This window comes from Mirounga leonina, unplaced genomic scaffold (genome assembly GCF_011800145.1).
Source record: "Mirounga leonina isolate KUSES-001 unplaced genomic scaffold, KU_Mleo_1.0 Mir_125, whole genome shotgun sequence".
Classification (NCBI taxonomy): Eukaryota; Metazoa; Chordata; class Mammalia; order Carnivora; family Phocidae; genus Mirounga; species Mirounga leonina.
Genome location: NW_023270305.1, coordinates 80,077,183 through 80,103,485, shown reverse-complemented (window position 1 = coordinate 80,103,485; position 26,303 = coordinate 80,077,183). Strand labels below are relative to the sequence as shown.

General features: G+C 52.1%; 2 protein-coding genes across 6 annotated transcripts in view; one reads left to right on the top strand and one right to left on the bottom strand.

Annotated features, from left to right (window-relative positions):
- Positions 1–10,421, top strand: part of SEPTIN10 (septin 10) — a 123,980-nt gene extending 113,559 nt beyond the window's left edge. The window contains exon 9 of one of the 4 annotated variants that reach the window (XM_035001939.1): positions 10,148–10,421. In XM_035001939.1, coding sequence (XP_034857830.1) covers positions 10,148–10,346 — 199 coding nt within the window. In that variant the 3' untranslated portion in view covers positions 10,347–10,421. The remainder of the gene's footprint in view (positions 1–10,147) is intronic. The other 3 variants (XM_035001934.1, XM_035001932.1, XM_035001936.1) reach the window with 3 other exon arrangements.
- Positions 10,422–16,109: 5,688 nt separating this feature from the next.
- SH3RF3 (SH3 domain containing ring finger 3) overlaps positions 16,110–26,303 on the bottom strand; it is a 407,247-nt gene continuing 397,053 nt past the window's right edge. For both annotated transcript variants that reach the window (XM_035001930.1, XM_035001931.1), the window contains exon 10: positions 16,110–19,302. In XM_035001930.1, the coding sequence (XP_034857821.1) occupies positions 19,134–19,302 (169 nt within the window). In that variant the 3' untranslated portion in view covers positions 16,110–19,133. The remainder of the gene's footprint in view (positions 19,303–26,303) is intronic.

Below are 26,303 nucleotides of genomic sequence, written 5' to 3'. Positions count from 1 at the left end.
ACTGCTTCTCTCCTCATCCTATAGACGAGAAAAGGCCGACTCAGCGCTGAGGAAACTGTCCCAGCAAAAGGGGTAGCGGCCGGAACGTTTGCAGGGCTGCTGAGCTGCCTGATGGGCACATTCTCCCTGACTAGTGTCCTTCACTCAGTGGGGCCAGAGCAGCAGAGCCCCCTCTCTGCGCCCCGTGTGGCCAGCTGACCACTTGCATCGCCGTCTCCATCCTCGCTGACAGAAGGGCCACCATCACCTCCCCCAGTCACCTCCCACCAGGACTGCAAGGGCCCTCAGGACAGGGGCCAGGGGTCCTGTTGCAGCTGTCCCTGTGGCCCCATCCATGTGGGCACGGTACTTGTTTGTGGGTCCGTGGGCCTTCCTCCCCCAGCGGCTCCCCACTGCCCACGCTTCCCACACCTGGTCTTGCTGAGCTGGGAGGCATGCCCACCCCTCCTCCCATCTGCAGACTCTGACCATCTATGAGGAGATACGGTGTGGCACAATCAGTGCCCTGGCCTGGGCTACGGAGCAGACAACAGCATTAAGAGAGCAACACCCTCTTACCCTTGGCAAAAACATGTGGAACACCCAGTTGCTTTCTACATATCAGAGTTCTGGGACATCTATCAACCAAATGATAACTGTGTGGCATCCATGCATATGTGATTAGTACATTTTTAATGCACGTCTGTTCTTTTTTTTTTTTTGACACTGGCTGAAAGAACTTTTTATTACTTTTATGTACAGAAAACTCAACAGCATCCACTTAGTCCAGTTTGGTGGCCGTTTCTTTAGCCTGTGCCTTTCCCAACTTGGCAGTGTGAGCCACCGACTTTGGACCCAGGACGCTGCCTCCCCAGTGATGGCGGGTCTCATCATCTCTGTCATTGTCATTGGTCTTGCTAACTTCCACTAGCTTAGCCAGAGCCCCTTTGTCTTCTGAGTTAACCTGCGTGAAGGCGACAGTGGTGCAGGTCTTCCTGAGGACCAGATGCCCCAGCCGGGCCTTCCCCCCTGATAATGCAGTAGGGAACCCTCATCCTATGACACAGGGCAGTTGGGAGGACAACCAGCTCGATGGGATCCACATTATGTGCAGTCACTACCAGCTGAGCCTTCTTGTTTTCCACCAAAGTGGTGACAGTATGAAGCCCCGCTTGAAGAACAGGCCATGTCTTAGTGGGGACATCCCCTTTGCTGGCAGCTTTCTTCTCAGCCTGGGTTGACAATCTCTGCTGCTTCTCTTGCTGTCTCTGGTCTGTATCTGTGGGCCAGCTTAAGCAGCTGAGTAGCTGTGAGGTAGTCCAAAGCCTGGGTGAACTGGTTAATCACGAGAGGCACTTTTAAATGTTTATAGAGAATAGCCCTTTGCTGCTGCAGCCAGATGTAGTGGGCCATTTGACAAAACGGGTGAGGTCCCTTTTGGCCTGGATCCCCCCTCCGATGCCAAAATTCTTGGGCCTCTTCTCAAACACGGGATTGACCACCTCCTTGGCCTCCTGCTCCTTCTTGTCAGCAGGGGCTGGGGCCACCTTCCCCTTAGCTTTCTTCCCTTTCGGCATCTTGGATGTCTGGAGGAGAGAGGCATGTCTGTTCTTTTTTAAAAAGGGGTGCAAATATAGCATTTTGGGTCAAAAGCGACTCTGGAGACCAGTGTGATCTCCACAAGCACAGGAAGGGCCCAGCTGGTGCTGAGCTGTGGAGGAGCCCTGGGCAGTTTCTTGTGCTAGGATTGTTCTTTTAATGGTAGGAATCGCATATGAGTCAGTGATCAAATAAAGTTTGGGTGGATTGTGGAGTAACGTATTGGAATGGATTACTGGAATACAAAACACTCTGTGAGAATGCATTTTTAAAATCCCAGCAAAGTTCAATGGGAGATTTTCATTCAGTGTATTTGCAATTCACTTACTAATGTTAATCATGAGAATGCCCATCAGAAATCACAGTGATGATTCTTAAAGCAGATGCCTTCCCTCTCAGAGTAGACAAACTATGGGTGTATCCTGTGTGTGTGGCTCTGAATGCACAGGTTCTGGAAGCTTCAAGGAGGGTCTCAGCTCTCAGCTGAGTTGGTTGTGAGACCCCTGAGAAGCTACCTGGCCTCCCTGCCCTCCACTTTCCCATCAGTAAAACAGTACAAGAGTGCTTGTGTGCAGAGAGCTAATAAAATTAAATGAGATCACTGGTAAAATGGTGGGAGCAAGTTGCTGACAGCTAAGATCATGTGTAATGCTAAAAAGGGGAGGGGTAGCCAATGCTCCCCTCCCTCTAGAGGCATACCATTTAGCAGGAGAAATAGACTTGAATGCAAAGAGCTCTTGCATAAGGGTTAGAAACAGATGCGTGCTAGATAGATTGAAACTAGAAAAGTAACACAATTGCCCATATGTAATTGCCCATATTTATTTTTCTATCCTGAAAGTTATTTGTTAGGAATTTCATTTAAGGACTCTAATGAGACCAATTAGAGAAACAAACTGTTGGGTTGAGAACACGGTTATAGACCAGGTGTGGTGAATTTGCAGCTCATAGGGCAGCCCACTTGGCAGCAGGACCTCAATGCGCCAGCCACTCTATTTTTAACTGCATCTGCCTCTGAAGTCATAGCATGAAACTCAGTGCCAGGGTCCTTTGATCCAGCCTTCCTCAACTTCCCTTAGGGGACATATATATGCTCAGCCAGCGTTCGCAGACTGTGGAGCTGCAACCACACAACTACCCCCAAAGAATCTGAGACCCACCCCATGAGTTCACCCCAGACACGTCACAGTTTGTGTGCAACATCCGAACCCATTTTTGTGAGTGTGTCCCTGGAGTTGCTGTATACACGCAGAAGGTGTCACCCTGAATTGCACATTAGGTCATCTGGGACGCTTCCACCCCAGACCCCTAGTTTCAGGAGCTCAGGCAGGGATCCAGTGTTGGGACCTTGGGAAGCTTCCATTGATTCCAGCGAATGGCCAAGGTGCAGAATCAGTGAGCGAGCAGACAGGTGCCGGGTCCTAAGGGCACCCTTACAGTCCACAGGTGGGCCTGGGGAAGGAAGAGAGCCCGCCCCCTCCAATCCCACTAATGGACTTCAACAAAGCAAATGGCCAGGACCTCCGCACTGTGGGCACCAAACCTGCAGGTTTTCTGTTTCCGGTTTCCATTGACCTGTCTGGCCTTCCTTGTTGAGGTAGCCCTGAAGCTGTGAGGAGAAATATTCCAGCGGAGCTTCCTATGAGCCCTCAGATTGACCCAGCGGGCTGCAGGCGGCACCAGCTTCCAGAGGGAGGGTGGGATCATCAGGGCCTCTGCAGCTCTTTGTACATGAGGGTTACCCTTTCCAGGGCAGGGCACAGTGGTTCTGGGTGGTTCTGGGCCTGGGGGGCCAGGGGTGGGTCTGGCGTTCCTGGAAGGCCTTTGCTGGGGAGGTCAGCTCAGTGGTGTCTGCCACCACTGCTCCCTGAATTGTGAACGTCAGGGGCCAGGCTGTGACTCACTAAGCTGAGACCAGGCACTTGGTGAGGGATGCTGCCCACACCACCCACAGCAACCAGGATCCATTTTGACCAATGAGGAGAAATGGTGAACTATTTTTTGCACTGAAAGAAGTTATTATGGGAAAATAATTGGACTGTCTGTTTTGGAACATGCAACCATTGTTGAGATCGTCGTCTGAAGGCAGGAGACAAGGAAATTTGCATTAATTACTTGGTGAGCGGAGAGCCAGCTCCGCGGTTAGCTGCCCCTCACACTCCTGGCCCCGTTTCGAAGCTTGGGGGCTCCTGTAGGGGGGCCAGCCATGATTTTCACCTGCAGGACAGCTTTGCCTCCTTTCTGCTGCCTTAGTATGGTGAGTATTGAAAGCCTCACCCCTGGCTGTCTCGGGGCAGGCCCTGGGGCAGGGGGCGGGAGCTGCGAGCAGCAGGCTGCCATCCCCAGGAGCAGACATGGGGTGTCTTCTCTCCTGAGCAGGGGCCAGGCTCTCTGTGCACACAGCGGCCATAGCCTGTGAGCCCTATTATCTGTATCTGACCAGTTTCTGTTCTGGGCCTGAATTTCCATTCAGCCCCAGTGGGGCGGGGGAGTCCCATGGTCCTCGTGCTGGAGAGAACCCGAAGGGCCTGGGAGGCCTCTCCTGCAGGAGGCACTTTACAAAGATTGTGCCACTTCATCTTTAAACCTGAGAGTATGTCTGTCATATCCACATTTTCTAGATGAAGGATCCCTGACCCAAGATCACATTGTCAGTAGGGACTCAGCACTTGAACTTGACTCTTTCTAACCCGGGAAACGCCTGTGAAATGAGCCCTGCAGTAAGGCCGGACCGCGCCGGCTGAGAGCCCACGTGCAGTAGGCATGTTGGGGGACCAAGTGGGCTCAGCAGCCTGGGGGCCTCCGGGGCTCAGAGTCTGCATCCCCAGACGCTGGCCTTCCTCTGCAGGGGGAGGAGGCTCAGAGGATTGCTCCCATATCTCAAGGCCCCAGGGAAGGCACCTAAATCAGAACCATTCTATTCAGCTAGAGACCTTGGAGCTGAGGGTGCTGAGTATGAAAACAGGCGATTAGGCCAAAGTACACCTTGCCCTGAGTAGGGATGTCTCTGATGCCAATGGCCATGTTGGGGTGCTGGGAATCTGGCTGATGGGACAAGCGGGACTCTTGGCAGACTCCAGCCTTCCTAAGTGCCACAGTGGGGAGGTGGGCATGAGATCATGGCTGCAGGAGAGGATGCGAAGGGGGTGCCATGCTGCTAGTTGCTCCTGTCATCTGGGGAGTGGCCGTCTCCGCTTCTGCTCGCGGCCAGGGGCATGGTCGCTCACACGGTGCGGGGAGTTAGCAGTGGGCAGGGTGTGCGCCCATTCCAGACCCAGGGAGGTGGCCTTAGATTTGTCCCCGGGCCTGCTGGCTGCATCAGCTCCCTTTTCTCAGCCACTGCCTCCAAACCTTCTTCAATCTACATTTGGATCGTCTGAGGCAGTGTGGAGTCACAGGTGGTGCCAAGCTCGCAGTCGCTGGTCACCGCGGGCTGCCAGGTTCCCATGAAGCCTGCCTCCCGAGCTTAGAGAGCGGCTCTCGCCTCAGGCCACCACCCTGAGCCAGACATCAAGGCTGAGCAAAGATCCTGGCCCAGGGGCTGAGGCATTTGGTCTTGGAGGCAATGATGATTTGCAGGGTGCCTGTCATTCCTCGACTCACATTCTAGCACCAGGCAGGGCCCGGTGCACGGAACTACCCAGAAGGGGTTGGCTCGGCGTTCTGGGTGTCTCTAGGAGAAGCTGTATGTGGGAGGGGGGAGGAGTGGGAACCAGAGAGGAAGGGAGGGGGCATGTCCCAAACTGGAGAGGGGGAGGCCAGCTGAGGAAGTTACAGCAGCATCTCTGTGAGCAGCCTGGCTCAGGCGGCCTGGGGTCTGGGGTGGGAGGAGACATCCTTCTCCCACAGGCCCAAGGCCCCCACCATGACTTCACACAGTGCAGTAACACAGCAGGGGGCTTCCAGATGCCGGTCGGTCCTATGGTGACAGGAAGTGGAAAGTGTGGGGAAGAAAACACCAGTCCAGCTGTGACCATGCACAAGCCCACTGTGGGGTACTGGCATCTGTCCCCTCTGGCTGGAAGCACAGACTCTGGGCCTGGATACGAAGTACATTCCACGCCCAAGACCTGTGGGTAGAGGAAACTGCACATGGTGGGGAAGGGTCCACCTTAAGGGACAGTCCCCATGACCCGCATCTTCTCCCCAGCTGCCTGGCTGGCCTGGGTACAGGCCGGCCCCCAGACACCACCCGACATCCTGAACATAATCCTCACAGCTCCCTGAGTGTTGGCCTCTCACTGAAGAGGTCAGAGCTGTTTGCAAGTCTTCATTCCCTTGAATTGGGGGTGGCAGGGATGGATGGGCGGCTGTGGGCAGGTAACACCCCCAGAGCCACCTCTTCTAACAGCTCTGGTCTGTGCTTTATAGCGTGGGTCTCTGAGTCCAAGGCAGATGCTCATATTTACCAGGTCAGAGCTGCACTGAGGCTCCGCATCTGGAACCAAGTTATGAATCATAATAAGATTCTAGGAACAGCCAGCCCAACACATGTGAATTCCCAGGGAGTTACATAAGCTCGGAATCTGGCCCAGGGAGCTTGATACAGAGTTTAAGTTTCAAGCAAATCTCAGAGCACTGAGACCATTTGATGGAGGAGACAGAAACTGGGCTTGCTGCCTTCCTGAGGGACATGGGGATGTGTCCATATGAAGGTCCTTCTCTCGTGCTCGCTCCAGGTGGAGCTGAGAACTCTGACAGGGGCCAAAGACTCCCTGGGGACAGGAAGGCCTACCAGCCCTGAGGCTGCCAGGGCCTCGGATGGGCTGCCAGCATCCAGGCATCCTGTGGGCCCCTGGGGTGGCGAGCGAGTGACCACAGGACGGACTGTGAATAAGGGCTTGGCCTGCTAGTGACGCTCCCTTCCCCACACCTCTGGCCACATCCTTTGCAGCTCTGGGTTGGCCCTGAGCAGGGGAAGGGCACAGAGTACAACCTCCGTGGTTGCCCGGCCTCTCTTCCTCCCGCGTGGTCCTCTTCCTCCTACTCTCCATCCAATACGGGAGTACTGGAAGGACACAGGGCTGTGTGTGTGGTTGGGCGGGGCAAACTTTGTGCTGAGATGGGGCAATGGTGTAGGTGCTTTCTTTTGGGCAGTAACTCTGGGGAACAGGAGTGGAAGACATGGACAGCCAGCCAAGGAAGAAGAGATGTCTCAGAATTGTCCCCCAGAAAGGGGGATTCCACAGGGCATCTGTCCAAGTGTCCCCTTCCACTCCAGCTTTCTGAACATTAAGTGCCCTGTAGGCTCCCTCACTGGGGTGACAGGAAAGCTTCTGGATACAAAGGTGTAGCCTAGGGAAGGCATGGCCAGTGACAGTCACCAAAGCTGGAGATAAAGAGACACACAGCAGAGGATAAGGAGACCAGGGAGGGTGACTGCAACAGACCAGGAGAGAGGCTGCACGGGGGTGAAATGAAAAATCCTTAGTGACCAGGCACGGGAGAGAACACACCCCAGCCGGTTGCACTGTGCTGCGTACACCTGGGGGGCCACACCAGGGCACCCCAGGGCGGGGGCGGATGGATGGAGTGGGGGCTGTTAGAAAGGGTAAGTGGCAGCTGAAGGTGGAGAGTGGCCGGGCTTTAGGGGAAGGAGGAAGGGTGTGTGGAGGGCAGCCCCTGGAGCCTGCCTGGACCCTACTAGCTGAGACCGGGAAGGGTGTTCACCTCGGGATGTGCAGGGTGCCTGGGCCGTGCTGAGTGGACGTGTCCAGCCAGCAGTCAGATCCAGCAGTGAGGCTCAGGAGAGGGGGAGGCCGAGGCACAAGTGTGAGAGCCTCAGACAGCAAGTATGCACAAGGCCATCATGGGAACACGACAGGGAGAGAGGAGCCATGGGACCCCAGGCAGAGAGTGTCACAGCCAGAGCCAAAGGGAGAGAGAGCTTCCAGAACAAGGGGGGCACCTCGCGGAGCAAACGAGGCAGAGCAGGCTAAATGAAGGCAGGGCAACCGTACCTAGAATTGGTTTTTATGTTGAGACTCATGTCACCCCACTTCATTCTCACAGGAGTGGGGCTTTCGAGAGGCGCAGGGTGGCCATGAGCTCTCCCATGGCCAGGAGGCAGGGATGCGCTGGGGTGGGGGGCATGTCCTGTGGAGCCTTCCTCTCTGTTTCTGTGGGGCTTGACAGCAGTCAGGTCAAAGTGGCCATGGGCACTGGTTCCTGAATCAGCCTCAGACTGAGACCATGTTGCCTGGAATAGATGTATTCTTTCTCTCCCCTTTGTACGTGAGGACCCAGACTCTGTCCTATGCCCTTAGCAAGGCCTTACCTGGGCAGCCAGGGCCCGGGCAGGCTTGGGGAGCCTCCTGCCTGGTGTTCCGTGGCAGTCGTGGTCGCGAGAGCTCTGGGTGGAAAGCCAAGACCTAAGGGGATAAGGATCCAGCCTCTGCTTCTCTCTTCCATGTCACCCCTCAGCTGGGCCGACTGACTTGGGGTGTGTCCTGCTTTCTAGACACTTAGAGTGACCACAGACGTGCAGATGGACAGCCAGCACCTGTGTGGGCTTGCTGGGCGGGAGGAGCCTGAGGGCTGTGCACTCTGAAGAGTCCTCGGGTGGACAGCTGGAGCCCAGTGCTCCCTCAGGGCATCCGACGGGGTGATAGCCAGGGGTATGAAGTAGGAGCCAACAGGGGTCCTCAAGGCCCTCTGATGGAAGAAAGCAGGGTCAGCTTCTTAGAGGAGAGTAGATGGCCCAGCTCCGCAGATAGCTGCCCCCTCTGGGGCCCGCTCTGTCTGGTTTCCAAGGTGGTGTTGGGATGAGTGTCTGTGCCTTGCGCCGGCCTGACAGCAAGGTGGCGGTGCTGTGAGCAGGGCATCCTTCTAGCATACATAAATCTCCCTGGTCACTCCCTATCTGCAGGGAAGGGAGCCAGGCATCCAAATACAGAGATGGCGTCAATTCGGATGTTTGGTCAATTTGGCAGAAATGAATGGAACAAATAGGAGCCCTGGCCCCAGTTTCACCCAGAGTCACAAAAGCCAGTGGGGGCAGATGTAGGGCTAGAACCTGGCCCCTGACCCCCAGGCTCCCCTGCTTCCCCCTCTGCCTCCCCTCTTCCCTCCCCTATGGCACCCCTACCCCGACGTGGGTGCCGTAGCCTCGTCTTGGTCCTGAGCCCCAGCAGAGTGGCGGCTGACTTGAACAACTCAAGGTATGGAGAGCAGTCTCTCTCAGGCTGGTTGAGAGGACACCACTCCCAGGTCCCCAAGCACCATCCTGTGGGCCTGAGCAGAGGCACACCTGCAGTGGGGAGGGATTTTCATTCTTTCTGACTGGAAGAGCTAGTTGTTACCCAACTGGGGGCACCTGGCACTCTGGGCCATCGAGGTCTCTGTCATCCGAGGCCACAGAGGGACAACCAAGAACCCACTGCGGCTGTTGGGGACATCATCGTCCAGCCCCGAGTAAGGCTTCAGGGAGCAAAGAGACACACGGGAGAGCCCCCTGGTTAGTGCCTGTGTGTTGTTACAGAATGCGGAGGTCAGATGGGGACGCTGCCAACGACCACTCAGCCAGGACACCCTGGGCTGGAATGTGGGCTTTGGAGCCGGACTGCCTGGGTTTGAATCCTGGCAACACCACTTTGGCCTCCACAGAGTTGTTTAGTTGCCCTCTGCCTCAGTTTTCCCATCTGTGAAATGGTCATATAACAGTTCGTGCTGCATTAGGCTGATAGGAAGACAAAAATGAGAAAGTGTGTATAAAGCACTACGTGTGGGTCAGCAGAGTGAACACTTGTACTTCACACGCACTCACTGTCATCACGGTCTAGGACCCAGGTGTCCACACCTCCGGCATCGAACCATTCTCTGCCTTTGCTCTCGCCTGCTTCCCTGGCCGTCACTATCTCTGTCTGTCTTGCATTCTGTTCCCCCCGGAGGGAAACTTCTTGTTTTGGTAGTTTGATCAGTAAAGAGCCTCCATTGCTGTTGCTGGAAGGGCCTAGCTGGTCAGATGGGCTGCGGTGGGGACGGTGAGGGGTGTCACCCGGCACACAGCAGTGCGACCACCATGGAGGCTTTAGTAGCTGCTTTGCTCAGAAGGGGTTGTGGGCCATCAGAGCCTCTGTCCTCACCAGGAAGAGGAAAGAAGCCTCGGATACCCATCGGCATCTGAGCCAAAGCATGACCCAGATGAACGGCAGGTGAGAGGCAGAGGCTGAAGGATGGAGTCTGGCCTCCCCTTTCAGCAAAAGCACCCACCATTGTGTGAAGAGAGTCTCCTGGCAGCCACAAGCCAGGGGTCCGTTGGGCCTGCTACATGGGGCATCCTGAGGGGCTATGGTAGCTGGGATGGTTAATTTCTTGTGTCACCTTGATTGGGTGAAGGGAAGCCCAAAGAGCTGATAAAATAATCTTTCTGGGTGTGCCTGTGAGGGTGTTTCTGGAGGAGATTAGCATTTGAATCAGTAGGTGAGTAAAGAAGATCTGCCCTCATCAACGTGGGTGGGTGCCATCCAATCTGTGGAGATGGAATTGAACAAAAAGGCAAAGGAGGGCTGAATTTCCTCTTGGGCTGAATTTCTGTTTGAGCTGAACGTTCATCTTCTCTTGCCCTCAGACACCGGGGCTCCTGGTTCTCGGGCCTTCGGACTCAGACTGAATTACACCACAGGCTTTCCTGGGGCTCCAGCTTGCCGACAGCAGATCGTGGGACTTCTCAGCCTCCATCATTGTGTGAGCCAATTCCTGTAATAAACCTCCTTTTATATGTCTATATATACCCTGCTGGCTTTGTTTCTCTAAAGAACCCTGACTAACAAATAGGCCTATAGTTGGGAGGGTTCCCGGGCATCCTCCCTTCCCTCCCCCGATCCCCACCACCTCCTCTGGTTTTCTTTACAGTCTTATAAAGAAATAACTGCACATAAGAGAAACGTTACCTAAGAGTGGTCTTCCTCAGGGACATGCGGACAGCTTCCTCCTTGGCCTTCACCATGGCTTAGCTTATTGGAGAGGGCCTTCCAGTCTGCCCATTTTTCCATGTCCTTGCCCCCACTCTATGCAAGGACACCACCACGTCTTTCTAGGAACTTTGCAGTAGCTTCTTCATTGGCTTCCCTACATTCATACGATCCGTTCTCTACCTTGCCCACAGAGGGAATTTAAAGCACAGATATGATTGTGCCACGCTCCTCACAACTCTTCAAAGGGGCACTCTTGCCTTTGGCCTAGAAGGCTCACCCCTGCTTGCCTGACCCTTTGCATCTCAGTTCCTCCTTCTGTCCCCCACACCTCTCCCCTGCCCTGCCCTCTCTCTTCTCCCCTCCCCCCCTCAGCTTGGCCCAGCTCTCTCCTGCCCCTCTGGGTACTTGCATATGCACGTCATCCACCAGAACAGCCTTCCCTCTCTCTAAAAACGACCTGCCATGCTGCTCCCCCAGCAACAAATGAGATTTTCCTTGTGATCCCTCTGTACTTTGTACTATAGTAATTACCTGCCTAGTAGCTATTATCTAAGTATTTAACTTATGATCTTCATTGCAACACGGTCTCCATGAGCATAGGCACTATTATGGGCTGAGCTGTGTCCCCCCAAATTTATATGTGACTGTACTTGGTTGGAGACAGGTCCTTAAAGAGGTGATTAAGCTAAAAGGAGGTTGTGAGGGTGGGTCATGGTCCAGTATGACTGTCCTCATAAGATGAGAAATTTGGACTCAGACATACACAGAGGAAGGCCATGTGAAGGCACAGAGAGAAGGGGGCCATCTAGAAGCCAAGGAGAGAGGCCTAGGGAGAAAGCACTCTGCTGACACCAGACTTCCAGCCTCTAGAAGAGGGAGGAAATAAATGTCTGTTGTTTATGCCACCCACTCTGTGGCCCTATGTCACAGCAGCCCCAGCAGGATAACACAGGCATCATGGATTTGCTCATCTGTTTCCATAGCACCAAACACAATATTTTCTGACTGACCCACCAGGGCCCCACCAGGCTGAAGCTCCCGGGGATGCTTGGCCTCTTGAGCTGGATTGTCTTGCCTACATTCTTCTCCGTGATGCTGGTGCCTGGCACAAGAAGTCTTAGGAAACAGCTGTTGCATAAATGAGTACAAGTGGGAGGGATGGGGAGAAGGTGCACAGATGCAGAGCAAATGTCCTGAAACGACCGTGATAAAATGGGCCACATCCTCAGATTTGTCTGGCAGAAATGTGCTTACCCAATTTCTGGGCAGGAGGGAGCTTCTTCCCTGCTATCTCGGCACTGCCCATTCTTGCCAAGAATCTCCAGGCAGGAAGCAGCTTGAATCTCACCCTTGAGCAGGCTGGATCCCTCTGCCATGTGCTACCAACCCCTGTTCTCCTCAGCCACAGGGCCTTTCATGCTTCTAGTTACTCATTCAAGACTGGCCTTCCTTGCCAGTCTGTAAACTCCATCCTCCCTCACCCTGTCTGGAGGGGTAGCCTGGCACCCGTGAGTGCCCCCTGGCCATGCATGTCCCGGGGAGTGATGGATGAAGACTGGAGGCCACCAAGGTGCCTGGATGGGTACACTTCCTCCATGACGCCTCCTTTCAGCCTCCTGGCTTTCATCTGGTTCTATTCTTTAGGGCACTGAAGAACGTGACTTCCTCCAAACTGAGAATTTTACTCCATGTTTATGTCCAAGTCTGTCGTATTTCCTATGGGACTTTTTTGAGATTTGGTGTTTATATCTCACCTTCGGAAGTATGGTGCAGTCTCTCTGATGGGCCACTTTCTCAGACTTTGCTAGGATGTTTCTAGGGGCAGTGTCCTGGGGTGGGGGATAGCCCTGTGGAGTGGGCATCTGCTGGTTTTAGCTGGTCAGTCATAATCTCCTTCACTTTTGCCACCAGCACTATAGGGCATCCTCTTGCCCCCATCTTCAATCCATGTGGTTTGGCTGGATGAGAGCTCAGGGACAGCCTTTATCTCAGGTCCCATCAGTTAGCAAATTCCTGCCCTCTGCACAATGGCCGAGTCAGGGAGATAGGCATGGGCCCAGTCTGAACCAGTGGGGTCAATCCTAAGATTTTGTCTGGGATCACTGAGAAAGAGAAACTCTCTTTCTGCGGGGATAGCTGAGGTGTTAGGCATCCCAAACCTGCTAGTGATGTGGAGAGCACCTGCCTGAGAGAAAGGAGCCAACATGGAGGACAGCAAAGCCAGGAGCATATGAGTACCTGGATCCAGCTGTGCCTGAAGTAAGATATACTCAAACTAGTTTCTTCTTCTTCTTTTTTTAAAGATTTTATTTATTTATTTGGGAGAGAGAGAGAGAGCGAGAGCACGAGAAGGGGGAGGGTCAGAGGGAGAAGCAGACTCCCCACTGAGCAGGGAGCCCCATGTGCAACTCGACCCTGGGACTCCAGGATCATGACCTGAGCCAAGGCAGACGCTTAACTGACTGACCGCCTAGGCACACCTAAACTAGCTTTTTAATAAATATACAATTTGTATTTTGGGCAGGACATTCTACACATTGCAAGATGTTTACCATCTCCAGTTCCCACCTGCAAAATGAAGGACGTTTCCCTAGTCATTGTAACAACCAGAACCACCCCCCAATCATTTTCGCATATCCCAGATGGTTGCCCTTGGTTTTTCAGTTACTTGAGTCAAGAATTTCCCTCTTTTTATTTATTCCAGTTGGTTTTCTGACATTTTCAAATAATGACTAATGACAGTCTATCAACATTTTTGGGTGTGAGGGATTTAATCCTTAGCATGTCAGTTAATCTTGTAGAGCACAAGACTAGTTCTGAGAGGAGCCAATGGCTAGCACCTGTCAACATGGACAAATGAAAAGTTGTCCAATTCTGGTTCTGGAAAAATGGCACAGAGGGACAGACCTCAGCATATTAGGGCAAGCCTTGGATATTGGGATGACAATAGCTTGACCTAAATCAGGACACCTGCAGCTCACAAGCCCACGATGCACTTCCTTGTGGGCAACCAAGTGCAGCCTCCTTTGGGAGATTAAGAGAGCCACTTGGAAGGGTAATACCAATTGAAAAAGAGATGAGAACTCCAACATGTTCAAATCAATAAAGATCTTTATAAGATCTACAAAGATGGTGACTGGGTCTGTGAGACCAGGCCAGTGGTGGGAACTCGCTTAGGGAGGGAGGGATTCAGGCTGTAGCATTTTCTCTGAGCTGCACAGGCTTTATAAGGGGATGCTGTGTCTTGCCTCCACATGTCAGGTCTAAGTGAGAGGAGAAACATTTATCTCAACATTGGAAGGGACCTAGAGATGCTCTGGTCCTTCCTTCCCTCTAGTATGGCCCCAGAGTGTGTTCCGTCAGGCACAGCTCAGAGCAGGCTGCTAATAACCATCAATGGCTGCCCTGCCTATGGGACTGAGCATAGACTCCTCTTGGCATTCAAGCCTCTTTCAACCACAGCTCCCCCATGCACTAGCGTGTGGTCTTACACCAGGCATCGGGTCTTGTGTTGCCTCTGGTTCTCCATCTATAAATAGTACGACAGCAGTGCCCAGCTCCAAAGGTGGTTCTAACAGATAGCAGAGTAAGTGTTGGCTGCTACAACCATCATTTTAGGATTTCTGCTGCATTCAGTAAAGAGCCAGAGATTGGATGTCAGAAGTCTTGGCTCTGCCACTCGTTTAACTCAGAGCTAATAGAATTTCTTAGAGTCTTGATTTCTTCATCTATAAAATGAGAATAAGGACCACATTTCAAGGAGATGCTGTGGGGACGAAGGGAGATAGTGTTTGTAAATCAAGTATAAGGAAAAGATTTTGGATAGTATGTAAGTCCCTTCATTTGGAAAGGCCGCAGGCCCTGGCCTCCCCCACCCTCTAAAAAGCACAGTTTCAGCAGAGATTCACAGGGAGGCATCCGAGGGGCTTGACTCCCGCTCCCATGAGTCTTCACACAACTCTGTGCATCTCTCCCAGACTAGCCCATCTTGTTAACAGCCAGTTGTGAGTTGTCCTAGCAGCTCTGCTGACGGCTGGCCGCTCTTACTCCCTGGAGCTTGCCTGGCAGCACCCAGTATGGCTGTTCATGAAGAAATGTAAATGAAGGACTGCCTGCGGAGCTTCTCCTCTGGGAAAGAAGACCCAGTGCTCTCCCAGTGCAGACATGCCACCTTGTAAGTTAGAGGCAGAGATGTGACTCCTGCTCATAAAATCCACAGGGCCTGAGCCCTCCGCTGAAGGTTCAGCTTACTGGTGACTGGTGACAAATGCCCAGTATGCAGGCTGACTGGTCGAGTTTCCTTGAATAGAACGCTGTTCTCCCTGTGGGTGTTAAACCAGCAAAAGGAAGTTAGTTCTGTTTGCTTAGTGAGCATGGGTTCAGAACACAGAAGTTATGTGACTTGAATGTAAAATGGCACCAGATCTTGCGAGGTTGCCATATCTGCCTCTATAGTCAGGGTACCCCTGCCCCACAGACTTGTGCATTGTCCGACCGGGCACCCTTTCTTGATATATTGTGATGGGCACTGCCTACATGTTCTCTGTCCCCATCTTTTCATGCTCTCATTCTTGACATTTTATTTCTGTAGAGGGTTTAGAGTCCAGCTTGTGGAGCTACAATAGGCTTGAATCTGGGTCATAATGTTCTGTGAGCAGTGTGACCTGAGGCAATTCATTTCACCTCTTCTAAGGTGAAGATTGCTCATCTAGCAAATGAGAATAAGAGTATCTTTCACTGAGGGCGGGAGGGTTAAGTGAGCGTGTAGCATACTTCCTTATTATGGTGTTGGGCCCTCACTATACTCCCCATCCATAACCTGTGTTTATACACATTCACTTAATTTTTGTAGAAGAGTAAAATGGCTCCTTGCTGAGCTTTCTTCCAGCTCAAGGACATGCGTGATAGTCAAAGACTTGGTGGGTGTCTTGGCTATGAAGGCAGTGAGATCCTATTTCAAGAAGCACCCTGACATGTTTCAGGCTGGTAGGGCGGCCCTCTGCCAGGCATGGGTCTATCTGGCTGATGTGGAGACAGGCCCACTTTTCTGGAGGTCGGTGGCCTCCTGAAGTCCCTGCTGTTGGTGGATTCCAGGCCCTCTCCTCCTTGTGCTCCAGAGAATAGCTCCCCACAGCTCGGGCACTGTGAGGGCCAGACAGACAAGGGCAGGGCGATGAGTGTGCTGGTCTGGGAGGTCAATTCCAGGCACTTCTGGAATTGATGGACTTTGCTGCTGGCACAAAACACTTTCCCACAAGAAAGGAATGTGAGTCATCTGGAAAAAGTCACTCTACCTTCCAGGCAAACGAGCCACTGGAGGAGAGCTAGAGGTTCTGCACACTGACCAGCCTGTGGCTCAATACTTACTGCCAAACCAGTGGATCTCTGGCATGTGCTGGATATGGCTGTCTTGACATTCCTGGTCTCCTTAATGACCCACCACCCTGTGCTCCCCACACGGAAGCATTCTGTGGTGGTAGGTGTGTGAGCCATTGTGCTGGCCAGCAGGGACAGTGTGGCACCTGCCCCCTCATGCTCCTATCCACTTGGGCATTTCTGCTTGGGCCCACTCGGCCTCTGCCCCCAACCTCACTGCTCGCATCATCCAGACACAAGACCTCTCCATGTTCATTTTTATTTAAAGACTCAGAAACACAGGCATCATAGTTTGTCGTCACTGTCAGTTCTTCCAAAATCACACGCTGACATTTGTGTATAACAAAAACATCGGTGTGTGTGTATGTGTGTGTGTGTGTGTGTGTGTGAACTGTGCAAAGTACAAAGAACTTCCCAGCCAGGCAGCTGAGCTTGTTTGGGGTGCCAGAGCCTGGTATTCACACAGTGAGGCTGCCAGGGAATTATTTGCCCACGGTCTCCCCACTCCACTTCTAAGGCCCTTTGGTGGACCAGATATCCCCGTCATTTCAGTGTCCGCTGACCTCAGTGGTGGCTATGGACTCTACTGCATTCCTCAAAGTGAGTCACCTTGGCTGCCAAATGCCACTGATAACCAAGAAGTGTAAGTTGCTGGGCCAGGGTAGAATGTGAGGGTTCAGACAAGGTGCTGGTTTCATCTTAGTAGCCAAAATGAGTTTGTTCTTCAGGGCAAGTTGGCCCAAAGGGTCTAATTCTGCTCCTGCTCTTGTCTGTGGGCTAAATGGTCATGAAGGCTGATGAATTTGGCGGGATGTGTTTGCCAGCAGCCCAGAGTGTGGGGGCTGGTCGTGCACTTCCCTGCTGTCTGGGAGTCCCACCCCAAAGGATGTCCTGGTGATGGTTGGCGTATGGCCTTGTTTCCTTCCCGAGGTCATACCAATGCCTGCCCCAACTCTGCCACAAGAGAGGCCAGCTGATGCCTTGCAAAGGCACTGGACGCTGGCCCCAGCTCTCTGCCGTGAGGGGTGCTGGTTGCTGCTGCCTCACTAGGCTGTTCAGCGATTCCCACCTACCACGAGCATCGTGTGGGCGGTGGCTGGGAGAGGAAATAAGGTCCAAGTTAGTCTGTTTTGTTGCTTGGTAACTGCCTTCATGTTTTTAAAAAAGCTTTCCTTATTATCTGGGGATTTGAGTTAGTTCTGGTCTCCCTGGGGAACCCGTGTCTCACTCAGCATGTTAATCCATGCACATTTTTGGTGATGGCATTATTTTAAACACGCACATGATTTTTGTGCCTGGCAGGTGACTCATTTGGCATCAATGGCAAGTGGATACCTTCTGGTTGTCATTAACTCATGTCCAGGGCTCCCTGGGTTTAAGCTGGATTTTGTGTTTCTTTGATTCAGAACAAATTTCTCAAGTCTCTTAAATCTATGATCATCTGGAGAGAGGAGAAGAGCCTTTGTCTAGGCGTGACCCCACCAGCATGGTAGCCACCTGGAGGTAACAGATAGCCAAGTCACATCCCCAAATTAGGAACTCTGAAAATAAGTGTTTGGTATTTCAGAGGGTATTTGGCATCAAGCGAGGGAATGTTTCTGGATTTTGTTGCATCTTTGAAAACCAGGCGATCCTATGTTACCAAAGACTAATTTAGTCAGCCTAATTTAAACTTGAGTGGCTTTGTAACAGTAAAGAGAGAAGGGGCTTATGAATTGTGACTTTGAGCTGATAGGAACATTCCTATCCTTAAGGTCTGACTCTCTTGAGAACGAGACTGCCTCATGACAGGGCTTCTCCCATCCGTGTCTGTGGGAGGGCTGGGCTGCTGGGCTCAGGAAGAGGCCTTGATGGACCCCGTCCAGGGCAAGGTCCCAGGATCAAAGGTGCCCCTTCCCCTCTCTCTCCTCCCGGCTCCCTTGGATTCTGCAAGTCTGCAGCAATGGCTCAAATCCCTTTTCTCCTCATTGTACTTCCAGTCTCTAGACCAACATTTGTACTGCCTGATAGGGAAGCATTTATTTAAAAAAAAAAAAAAGACGAAACCGTCACAAGGTGGTAAATCTGAACTGTGGTTGAAAACTGCACGTTTCAGTACTGAGAAATCATATTTTGATAATGCTAATTGTAGTCATTTTCTCTAAAGCAATAAAAGGAAAATTCTGCCTTCCTAGGCTGGGGTTGACCTTCATGTTCTTTTTACTGCCACACAAAAGGCAATTATAGTGACCCTTCCTTGAAATGGTTCCCGTTCTTGAATAATAATTACCACTGTCTAGACATAGCATGGGGCTTTGGTAAGGGTTTAAAGAAATTGGCTTTTTCCAAACTCCCTCCAACCACTTAAATGGGTTACCTCTTCTTCACAGACCAGTAGCCAGCACTGATGTTAAGTATGTGGGCTTTTCAGAGTTTTCCAAAATTCACATGGTACATATAAAAATTCTGCCCACTTGATATCAGCTCATTTTTTTCTTTCAAGCTCAACCAAGTCAAAACTGGTTTTACAAAAAGGCAGCACCAGATGTATGAAAAATAGGCAATGTATGACCTATTAGAAATATAGAAAGTCTAACAGCTTTACTTTAAAAAGATGTTGTAAGAAAGAAGCAATGCAAAGGGACAGTGGCGGCAAAACGAAACGTGTGGCTTATAATATGGGTAGGAGACAAAGCCAAGTGCGATCTCGTGCCTCCAACAGGAATTGTGTGCTGGGCTGCCCCAGGGACGCTGGCCACCCGGCCAAGGCCCTGCGCCGGGAACACCCCTGCTGAGTGGCCAGGTGGCAGGCGACTGAGGTATATAGAGAGGTGATGGAGCAATCTGGACCCCCCACGAGAAGCCCAGGGCAGCTCGTCAAGACATTCTGCCGATGCCCTGGGCCCCGTGCCCGCCACCCAAGCCCTGCAGCCCTTCCGCAGCTTCCAGGCTCGTGTGGGCAGCAAACAAGAATGCTGCCGCTTAGCAGTCCATCACAGAGCCAATCGACCCGCATCAGCAGCTTCTCTTTTCAAAGATATTTCTTTACAGTTTACGCAGAGGGAAGCATTTTGTCGGAGAATGACCCCCAGGGTGTGCTCTTGGTGGGGGGTTGTGGGCAAAGGCACGACCTCCACATCCCCCGGCTCCCGTCCCCGTCCAGGGTGGCCTCGCCAGGAGCCTCGAAAGGGACCTGGACCCTCTGTGGCCTGACTGCCTCTCTCTGCCCCCTGGGGATCTCGGGGAGCCTTCGTGCCTGGGGAGCGGGGTGTGGGGAGCGTGTCTTCAGAAGCTCTCCACAAAGCTGCCCGGGAAGAGACCGGTGCGGCCGTTCCTCTGCAGGGTCCCCTTGTACCAGCCGTCCTCCCGCTTCTTGTGCACAAAGACAATGTCGCCTTCCTTCAGCTCAATCTCCGCCTCACTCTGGGGAGGATACGAGACCACCACGCGGTACCTGGGGGGGAAACAAACACCACATTGGGTGAGCCTGACCCTAGGCTGGAGGATGACCCCCAGGGCCTGCTCTTCTCTCTGCCTTTCCTTTTCCATCCGGTGTAAATTATTATAATTTGGGGCTACTTCCCCCACTTTTAAAATTTTCTACTTTGATTTTAATTTTTAAACAAACTTTTTATTGTTTATTAAAAAGAATAATTTCCCCGTGCTGTCCTTGTGGACCCCGATCTATACAGCTGGAATGTGCCTGCCTGAAATGCAGTCCCTCCCTCTGGCCCAGCTTGGACTGTGGCCTCGCCTGGGGGTGCTGCAACTGGAGGAGGGCAGCTTCGGCTGCTGGTGCGGAGGTGGGCAGTGCGTGTAGCTGGACCTGCGGCTCCACGGCAACCACCCAGCAAACAGCCCCTCTGCCCAGCCCAGAGCGTACACTTCAACTTGTGCTGCCTGCCATTGGCCACAGGAGAGGAATGTCAGCCAGACTAATGGCCCAGGAGCAGAATGACCGATGGCCTTCAGGGACTGGGTCACCCCTGAAGAGGAAATGAGCCAGGGGAGGAGCCATTTATTGGAGGGTTGGTGATGCTGGACCTTGGAGGCCCAGGGCTTGACCTGGACAATAGGGCCCACCCCTGGGAGGCACTCTCCCGCTGCTCTCTCCTCCCTGGCAGTGCCTGGGCTGTGGTTCCTTCACCCTCAATCTCCCTTGGGCTGCCGGCTGTGAAGGCCTGTCGCCTGGGTTCTGCCTCCTCCATCGGCCACAGCCACACAAATGGCCCCTGAAGGAGATCACCCAGGTGTCCCTGCAGCTGGCTGTCCTGAGGACTGTCACGGGGCTCTCTACGTGGAGCCTCTGACCTGTATATTCTGGTTTGGGAGAAAGCAGGACATTATAAACCAAAGAGATCCTACATCAGCTTTTCTTAAAGTGTGGCCATAGACTCCATGACCCCTGGGTCAGGTCCCTGGCTCTATCCTGGACCCACTAATGAATCTCTGTGGAATGGGTCCAGGAGTGTGGATTTTCAACAAGTTCTATGGACGAATGTTTGCTTGCTGCTGTCTGGGAGTCAAGGTGAAAGTGCTGAGGAAGTCTTCATTCTTCAGCCACATGTGCATAGGGCCTGAGGCACTGGCCCACTGGGATCAGGACAGGGAAGCCATGGTTTGGGGCACCTGGGGTTGGTACTCTGGAGGCTGGGGGATGATGCACAGGCAGAGAAGACCCAGGCCCCACTCTGGGAAGCTCCCGGTCCCAGCTTGTTCCAGGCTGTGAGAGCAGAGGGCAGAGAGCAAGGTGGCCCCTGAGGCCATGTTGGCAGGCCAGCAGGGCTCCTATTGCTGAGGGCGCAGGGCCAGCCAGGCAAGCTAAGTGCTTTGGAATGGCTGCAGGTGTGGGAGGGTTGGGCCCATTCCCACTGCTGTCCCTGGGCTTCAGACACTGGCTTTTGGGGTATAAAGGAGGAGAGAAAGGACAGTATGCCTCTTGCCCTCCTCCCAGCCCAGAATCTCTGTAAATGGCTGCCTGCAGCCACTCCCCAAAGGACAGCTGGCCTCTGTGTTTGTGAGATCTGTGGGTCCGGCACCCAGGCTGTGTGTGCGATGGCAGGGACCAGTGCAGACCCTACCTGCGGCTCTCTGCCCCCCTCCACCCTTCTCCAAACACCCGCCGCCTTCTCTTCCCCGAGGAAGAAAAGGCAAAGAGTGAGATGATTTCTCAGACTTCAGACACAAGTTTTGGCTTTTGCCTCAACTGCCAGATGTGAAGCAACAAGCAACTCTGAAAATATAATTTGCTAGAAAGAAAGTAATTTGGGGCTTCTGAGCAATTCAATGACTTAATGAGCCCAGCTGGATGATGTGGGCCTTTTGTATAAGAGTCGAGGATTTAATGTTCCTGTCCAGATCATTCCAAGACTCTGAGCTATTTTTCCTGCTGCTTGAAAGTAATTGATACTCCCTGTTATAGACACAAAGGGCCAAATGAACAGTTAAGGACAGCAGCTACTCCCATGTTGTGACCGTGGCGTCATAAATCAGAAGAGACTTCCCTGTGCTGAGGTAAGGTTATGTCAACCATAGATCATTTTCAGACATAAAACTCAGGAAATCAGAAGGCTCAAAATCAGAATGAATTCCTACCATTGCATATTGCAATTAACTTTACATGTGCGGTGTGGTGTGTCCTCCTCCTGTGTCATCTGCCCCCTCCTGACAGCAGGCCTCCCAAGGGGGCCTCTGAGTGGCAGGCTCTTCAGAGCACTTGCTGTAGTGCTGTTGATGATGTGCAATCCCCAACCTGGTAGAATGCGATCATTGCAGAGCAAGGTCCCTCTAGGAACTTGGAAGTAAGCATACGTCTATATCCTGCACACTGAACTCTAATACCAACACATGTATTAGTTGCCTATTGCTGCTGTAACAAGTTTCCACAATAATTCAGCACAAGTTTCTTACTCACAGTTCTTTAAGTCAGACATCTAACAGAGTCTCACAGGATGCATTCCTTCTGGAGGCTCAAGGGGGAATGCACTCCCCTGTCTTTTGCAGCTCCTAGAAGCTGCCCACATTCCTGGCTGGACACTCCTTCCTGCATCTTTGAGTCCTCACACTGCATCACCTCGACCCTCTCTGCTGCCTTCCTTTTTTACTTACAAGGACTCTGTGGTCACACTGGGCCTGCCCGGATAATCCAAGATAATCTCTCCATTTTAGAGTCAGCTGGTTAACAACCTTTATTATGCCTGCAGCTTTCATTCCTTGAGACCACGTGAGTCCACAAAGTCATGGTTTTGGGGATTAGGGCATAGACATCTTTGGGAAGCCATTACTCTGCCTACCATGACACATAACAGATCAAAGCCAAAAAACTTTTAAATCCTAACAAAGCCAAACAATTCACAGGCCGGTAAGAGGTGAGGATAAATACATGGACTATGTGAACATGTGGGAAAAAAAATGTTGCCAATCAAAAGTGGGGGAGGAGGTGCCAGGCAGCCCTGGAGGCATCATCAGATCATTCTTCTATATGTCACACCACTTCATATTATTACAGACATCATTTTATATATTACTATTGTTCTTTTTCATGCATTCATAATTTCCCAAGTATTGATTTATGTGTTTTACAAATATTGTAACTATCAGATAGGTATATCCTCACTTTGTAGATGGGGGAACGGGGACTCAAAGAATGAAGGCACCTATTTGGGTGAACTGGCTGATAAGTGGTCAGTGCGCCTGTTTCTCAGAGCCACTCTGCAACCTCCCCGAGGGGTAAGAGAGCCAGGAGGCAGGCATCTAGAGGACGTGCGGTGGGGCGGCTGGCCCAGGAACTCTGCTGCACCTGCCCAGGGTCGGGATATTCCCGCCAGGGAGACAGGGCATTAGACTGTTACTGGATCCCATAACTACCCTGCTCTTATGTGTACCCAAGTACCTTCCAGAAATGTGGCTCCCTGCATACACTGTCCATAGGGCTTAATATATCTACCTAAGAGTAGTTTCCCGAGCAAGGGTTAGTAATGGGCACTCTGGTTTACACATTAGGCCTGTGGATTTGGCTCACAATCCTGCTCACACAGGACCAGGCCTGCCTCTAGTGAGCTGGGTTGCAGGCCTGGCCCAGTGGGCCTGGGGGGAGTTCTCCGTGGTTCGCTTCCCTGGGCGGCCTCCCTCCAGCCCAAACTTCCTTCCTCTGTGAGCAGTTTGGAGAGCAGCTCCCGGTGTCTTCCCAAATCTTCAGGAGGGAAATGGAGAGATCCGAGGGATTTTGTACATAGGAGACCCCCCGGACATGCAGCAACCACAGCCCCGCCGCTCTGCTCAGGGTGAGAGGCCCCCTCCTCAGCATGCTGGTGGTAGGAACCTCCTGGAGTCTCCGCCCCAGCTGCCCTTTGCCTTTCTCCCACCTTTGAACCTGTAAAGTGGCCTTGCACACAGCAGGCTCTCTGCCAGTCTGTGGCCTGCAGAGAGAATGCCCGGGCCTCCGCAGCAGAGAGTCTTGTTACAGCTGCTCCCCTCCAGCTGCGGGCTAAGTTTTATTCACGAGTCTGCAGGGGCCCTCGGCCAAGTGCTTTCTGGAGCTGCCTCAGCCCAGAGACTAAGCCTTTCCATCGTTAAACCCTTGCTCCAACCTGCTGGGGCTCCCCAGGACATGAGGCAGCCTATGGACTGCACAGGGTGAGGGGAGGGGGCATTTGGGGGCTCATTAGGCAGTAGCTTGGTTTCAGGCTGTATTTTGAAAACTCTCATCACTAATGAGCTACACAATGTGCTGGGGACAAGCAGGGTGCCACGAGTCTCTGGGTACAATAAGCCCTGATTAGATGGAATATTCACAGAATGAGAGTAATTCTCTGAACTTTCTAGTTAATCATAGACTCCCATGATTTTTTAGAATAGGGTCTTTTAAGACCTTTTATGAAGGAGTCTGGAAGTCAAGGGATCTGAGGAGAATAGAAACCTAGGGGAGATATGAGAGCAGCTTTGAAATATCTAGGTCTGTCATTCTCAGGAGTCACCAACTTTGTGACCTGAGGCAAAGGACTGGGAACCACATTCAGAAATCACAGGCCACTGGGGGTTGGTCTTGTGGAAGGAAGAAGGTTCTGACATGAAAGAGTTACAGAAAGTTGGAGGAGGCTCCCTGGAGGGGAATAGAGGAAGAGAGAGAAAGTGTGTGTGTGTGTGTGTGTGAGGTATATGTGTGTGGCATGTGTGTGGTATGTGTGCGGTGTGGAATCAGGTGTGGTGTGGTAAGGTGTGAACCCAGTCTCCGCAGGGCTTGGGGGTTTGCTATAGGGGAGGCACTTCATGGTAATGGGTTCTGCACTGAGTGAGTTTGAACAGCAGGTATATCTTGGACAGACAGGGGGTTGGTGATTAACTGTGGAGGACCCAGAAGCGTATGCTGATATCCTGGCAGGGCTATGACATGGTCCATACTGTTTGAAGGCCAGAGACACCCAGGTTCCTTGGTGGGCAGACTGTACATTGGGGGGACTGCTGACCATGCTCCTCTGAGTGGGTCAGAGCCCAGGCTCTGAGGCTCTGAGCCAGCAAAGACCTGTGGGAAACCTGGAGTGGACCCCTGGGCTGAGTCCCATGGCCTTTGTGCCCTACCCTGGAAGCAGCTGTGACATCTTAAAATTATAAAGCATTACCCCCAAATTGGCTTCAAGCCCTGGCTTGGCTGCTAACTCACTGTGTGATCTTGAGCAAGTGACAGCCTTTCAATAACCTCTGTTTCTTCCTCTATAAGATGGGATACCGAATTTGTAGGGTTCTTACAAGGACTGAAGTAACACACACAAGACACCGAGAACAGTGTCAACAGATGGTAAGCTGCATGCACAGCATGGCTGTTCTAGGTGTTTATGGCTGGAATCCATACTGGTTGGTGACTGTCTGAATGTCACTCCAAAAATGTGAGCTATCATTCTAAATGCAAGCATAAATGCGGACTTACACTACAACGCTTGATTAGAAATCCATAACCAGCTCGCGCTGCCCCTCCACCACCTGGGGAGATTATCTTCTCTGCGGCCCTGGGTCTCAGCACCACAGCATCAGCCCAGCTACAGCCCATCGTCTGGGTACGTCTTGGCAAACCGGCCTGTGGCTGATTTGTGTGGTCCGAGACTAAGAATACGGTTATTTTTTTAAAAGGTTGAAAACCACATCAAAATAAGACTATTTTATGACACAAGAAAATCACATGAAATTTAAATTTTGGTGTCCGTCAGTAGAGTTTTACTGGAACCCCCACACCCATCATTTCCGCTTTGTCGATGGCTGCCCCCACACTGTCATGGCAGAGCTGAGTAGTTGTGACAGAGACCTTATGACCTACAACGTCTGCGGACTTTACCATCTGGGCCTTGACAGAAAAGGTTTGTCATCCCCCATTTAGGCGGAACCTCAGCTAGCTCTGCCTTGGTGCCAGAGGTTAGTGGGTGCTCAGGACAGTGGTGGCCTTCTAGGCTTCAGGCACTGGGGAGCACGGGAAAGAGCAGGCCATCAGGCAGTGTGGTTGATGGGAGGGGGGATTCTGACAGAAACGCCAAGATTGCTTTCTCAGGAGACTGCTCACATTTTTACTATTTAAGCAGCGTTCCAATGAGAAGGCACTTAGAAGGGAAAGGACTTCGCCACTGTCCTAATTTGACACAATCCCCTCTCTCTGCAGTGCCTTCCAACCCTTATTCGAAGCTCTCGAAGGCCTACCTCAAATGGGCCCAGCCTCTGACCCCTTGTAAAGTTCTGGCACCTGAGGCCCCCTCCCCGGTAGATTCAGTTTATTGCTCTGTAAAACTCTAGGCTTAACTGTGAAATTTCTGGTTTTGGTAAAGAACAAATGAATAGGGCGCCTGGGTGGCTCAGTTGGTTAAGCGACTGCCTTCGGCTCAGGTCATGATCCTGGAGTCCCGGGATCGAATCCCCCATCGGACTCCCTGCTCAGCAGGGAGTCTGCTTCTCCCTCTGACCCTCCTCCCTCTCATGTCTCTGCCTCTCATTCTCTCTCTCGCAAATAAATAAAATCTTTAAAAATATATATTAAAAAAAAAAAGAACAAATGAATATTGGCAATTTTGTATAGTTCAACCCAATAGACTATATACATTGAAGCCAATTTGGGAGTAATGCTTTATAATTTTAAGATGTCACAGCTGCTTCCAGGATAGGGCACAAAGACCATGGGACTCAGCCCAGGGGTTCACTCCAGGTTTCCCACAGGGCTGAGGGGACATAGTCCCTCACTAACATCATCGCTCACTCTTTGGGCTCAGTACTCCATCAGTTCTGCCAAATGTCCTGATGAATCCCTTGCAAATCCCAAACTCAGGACCCAGGTGGATTCAGAATGTGAAATATGCTCCCCTTCATTCCCAAATGTGTTTTATCTGATGCTCACCATCCAAGCTCAGGAGCCTAGTAGATGTGGGTAAGAGGGATGTTTGGTAAATTTAACCTGCCAAACATCCCCACTGTCACTGTTTC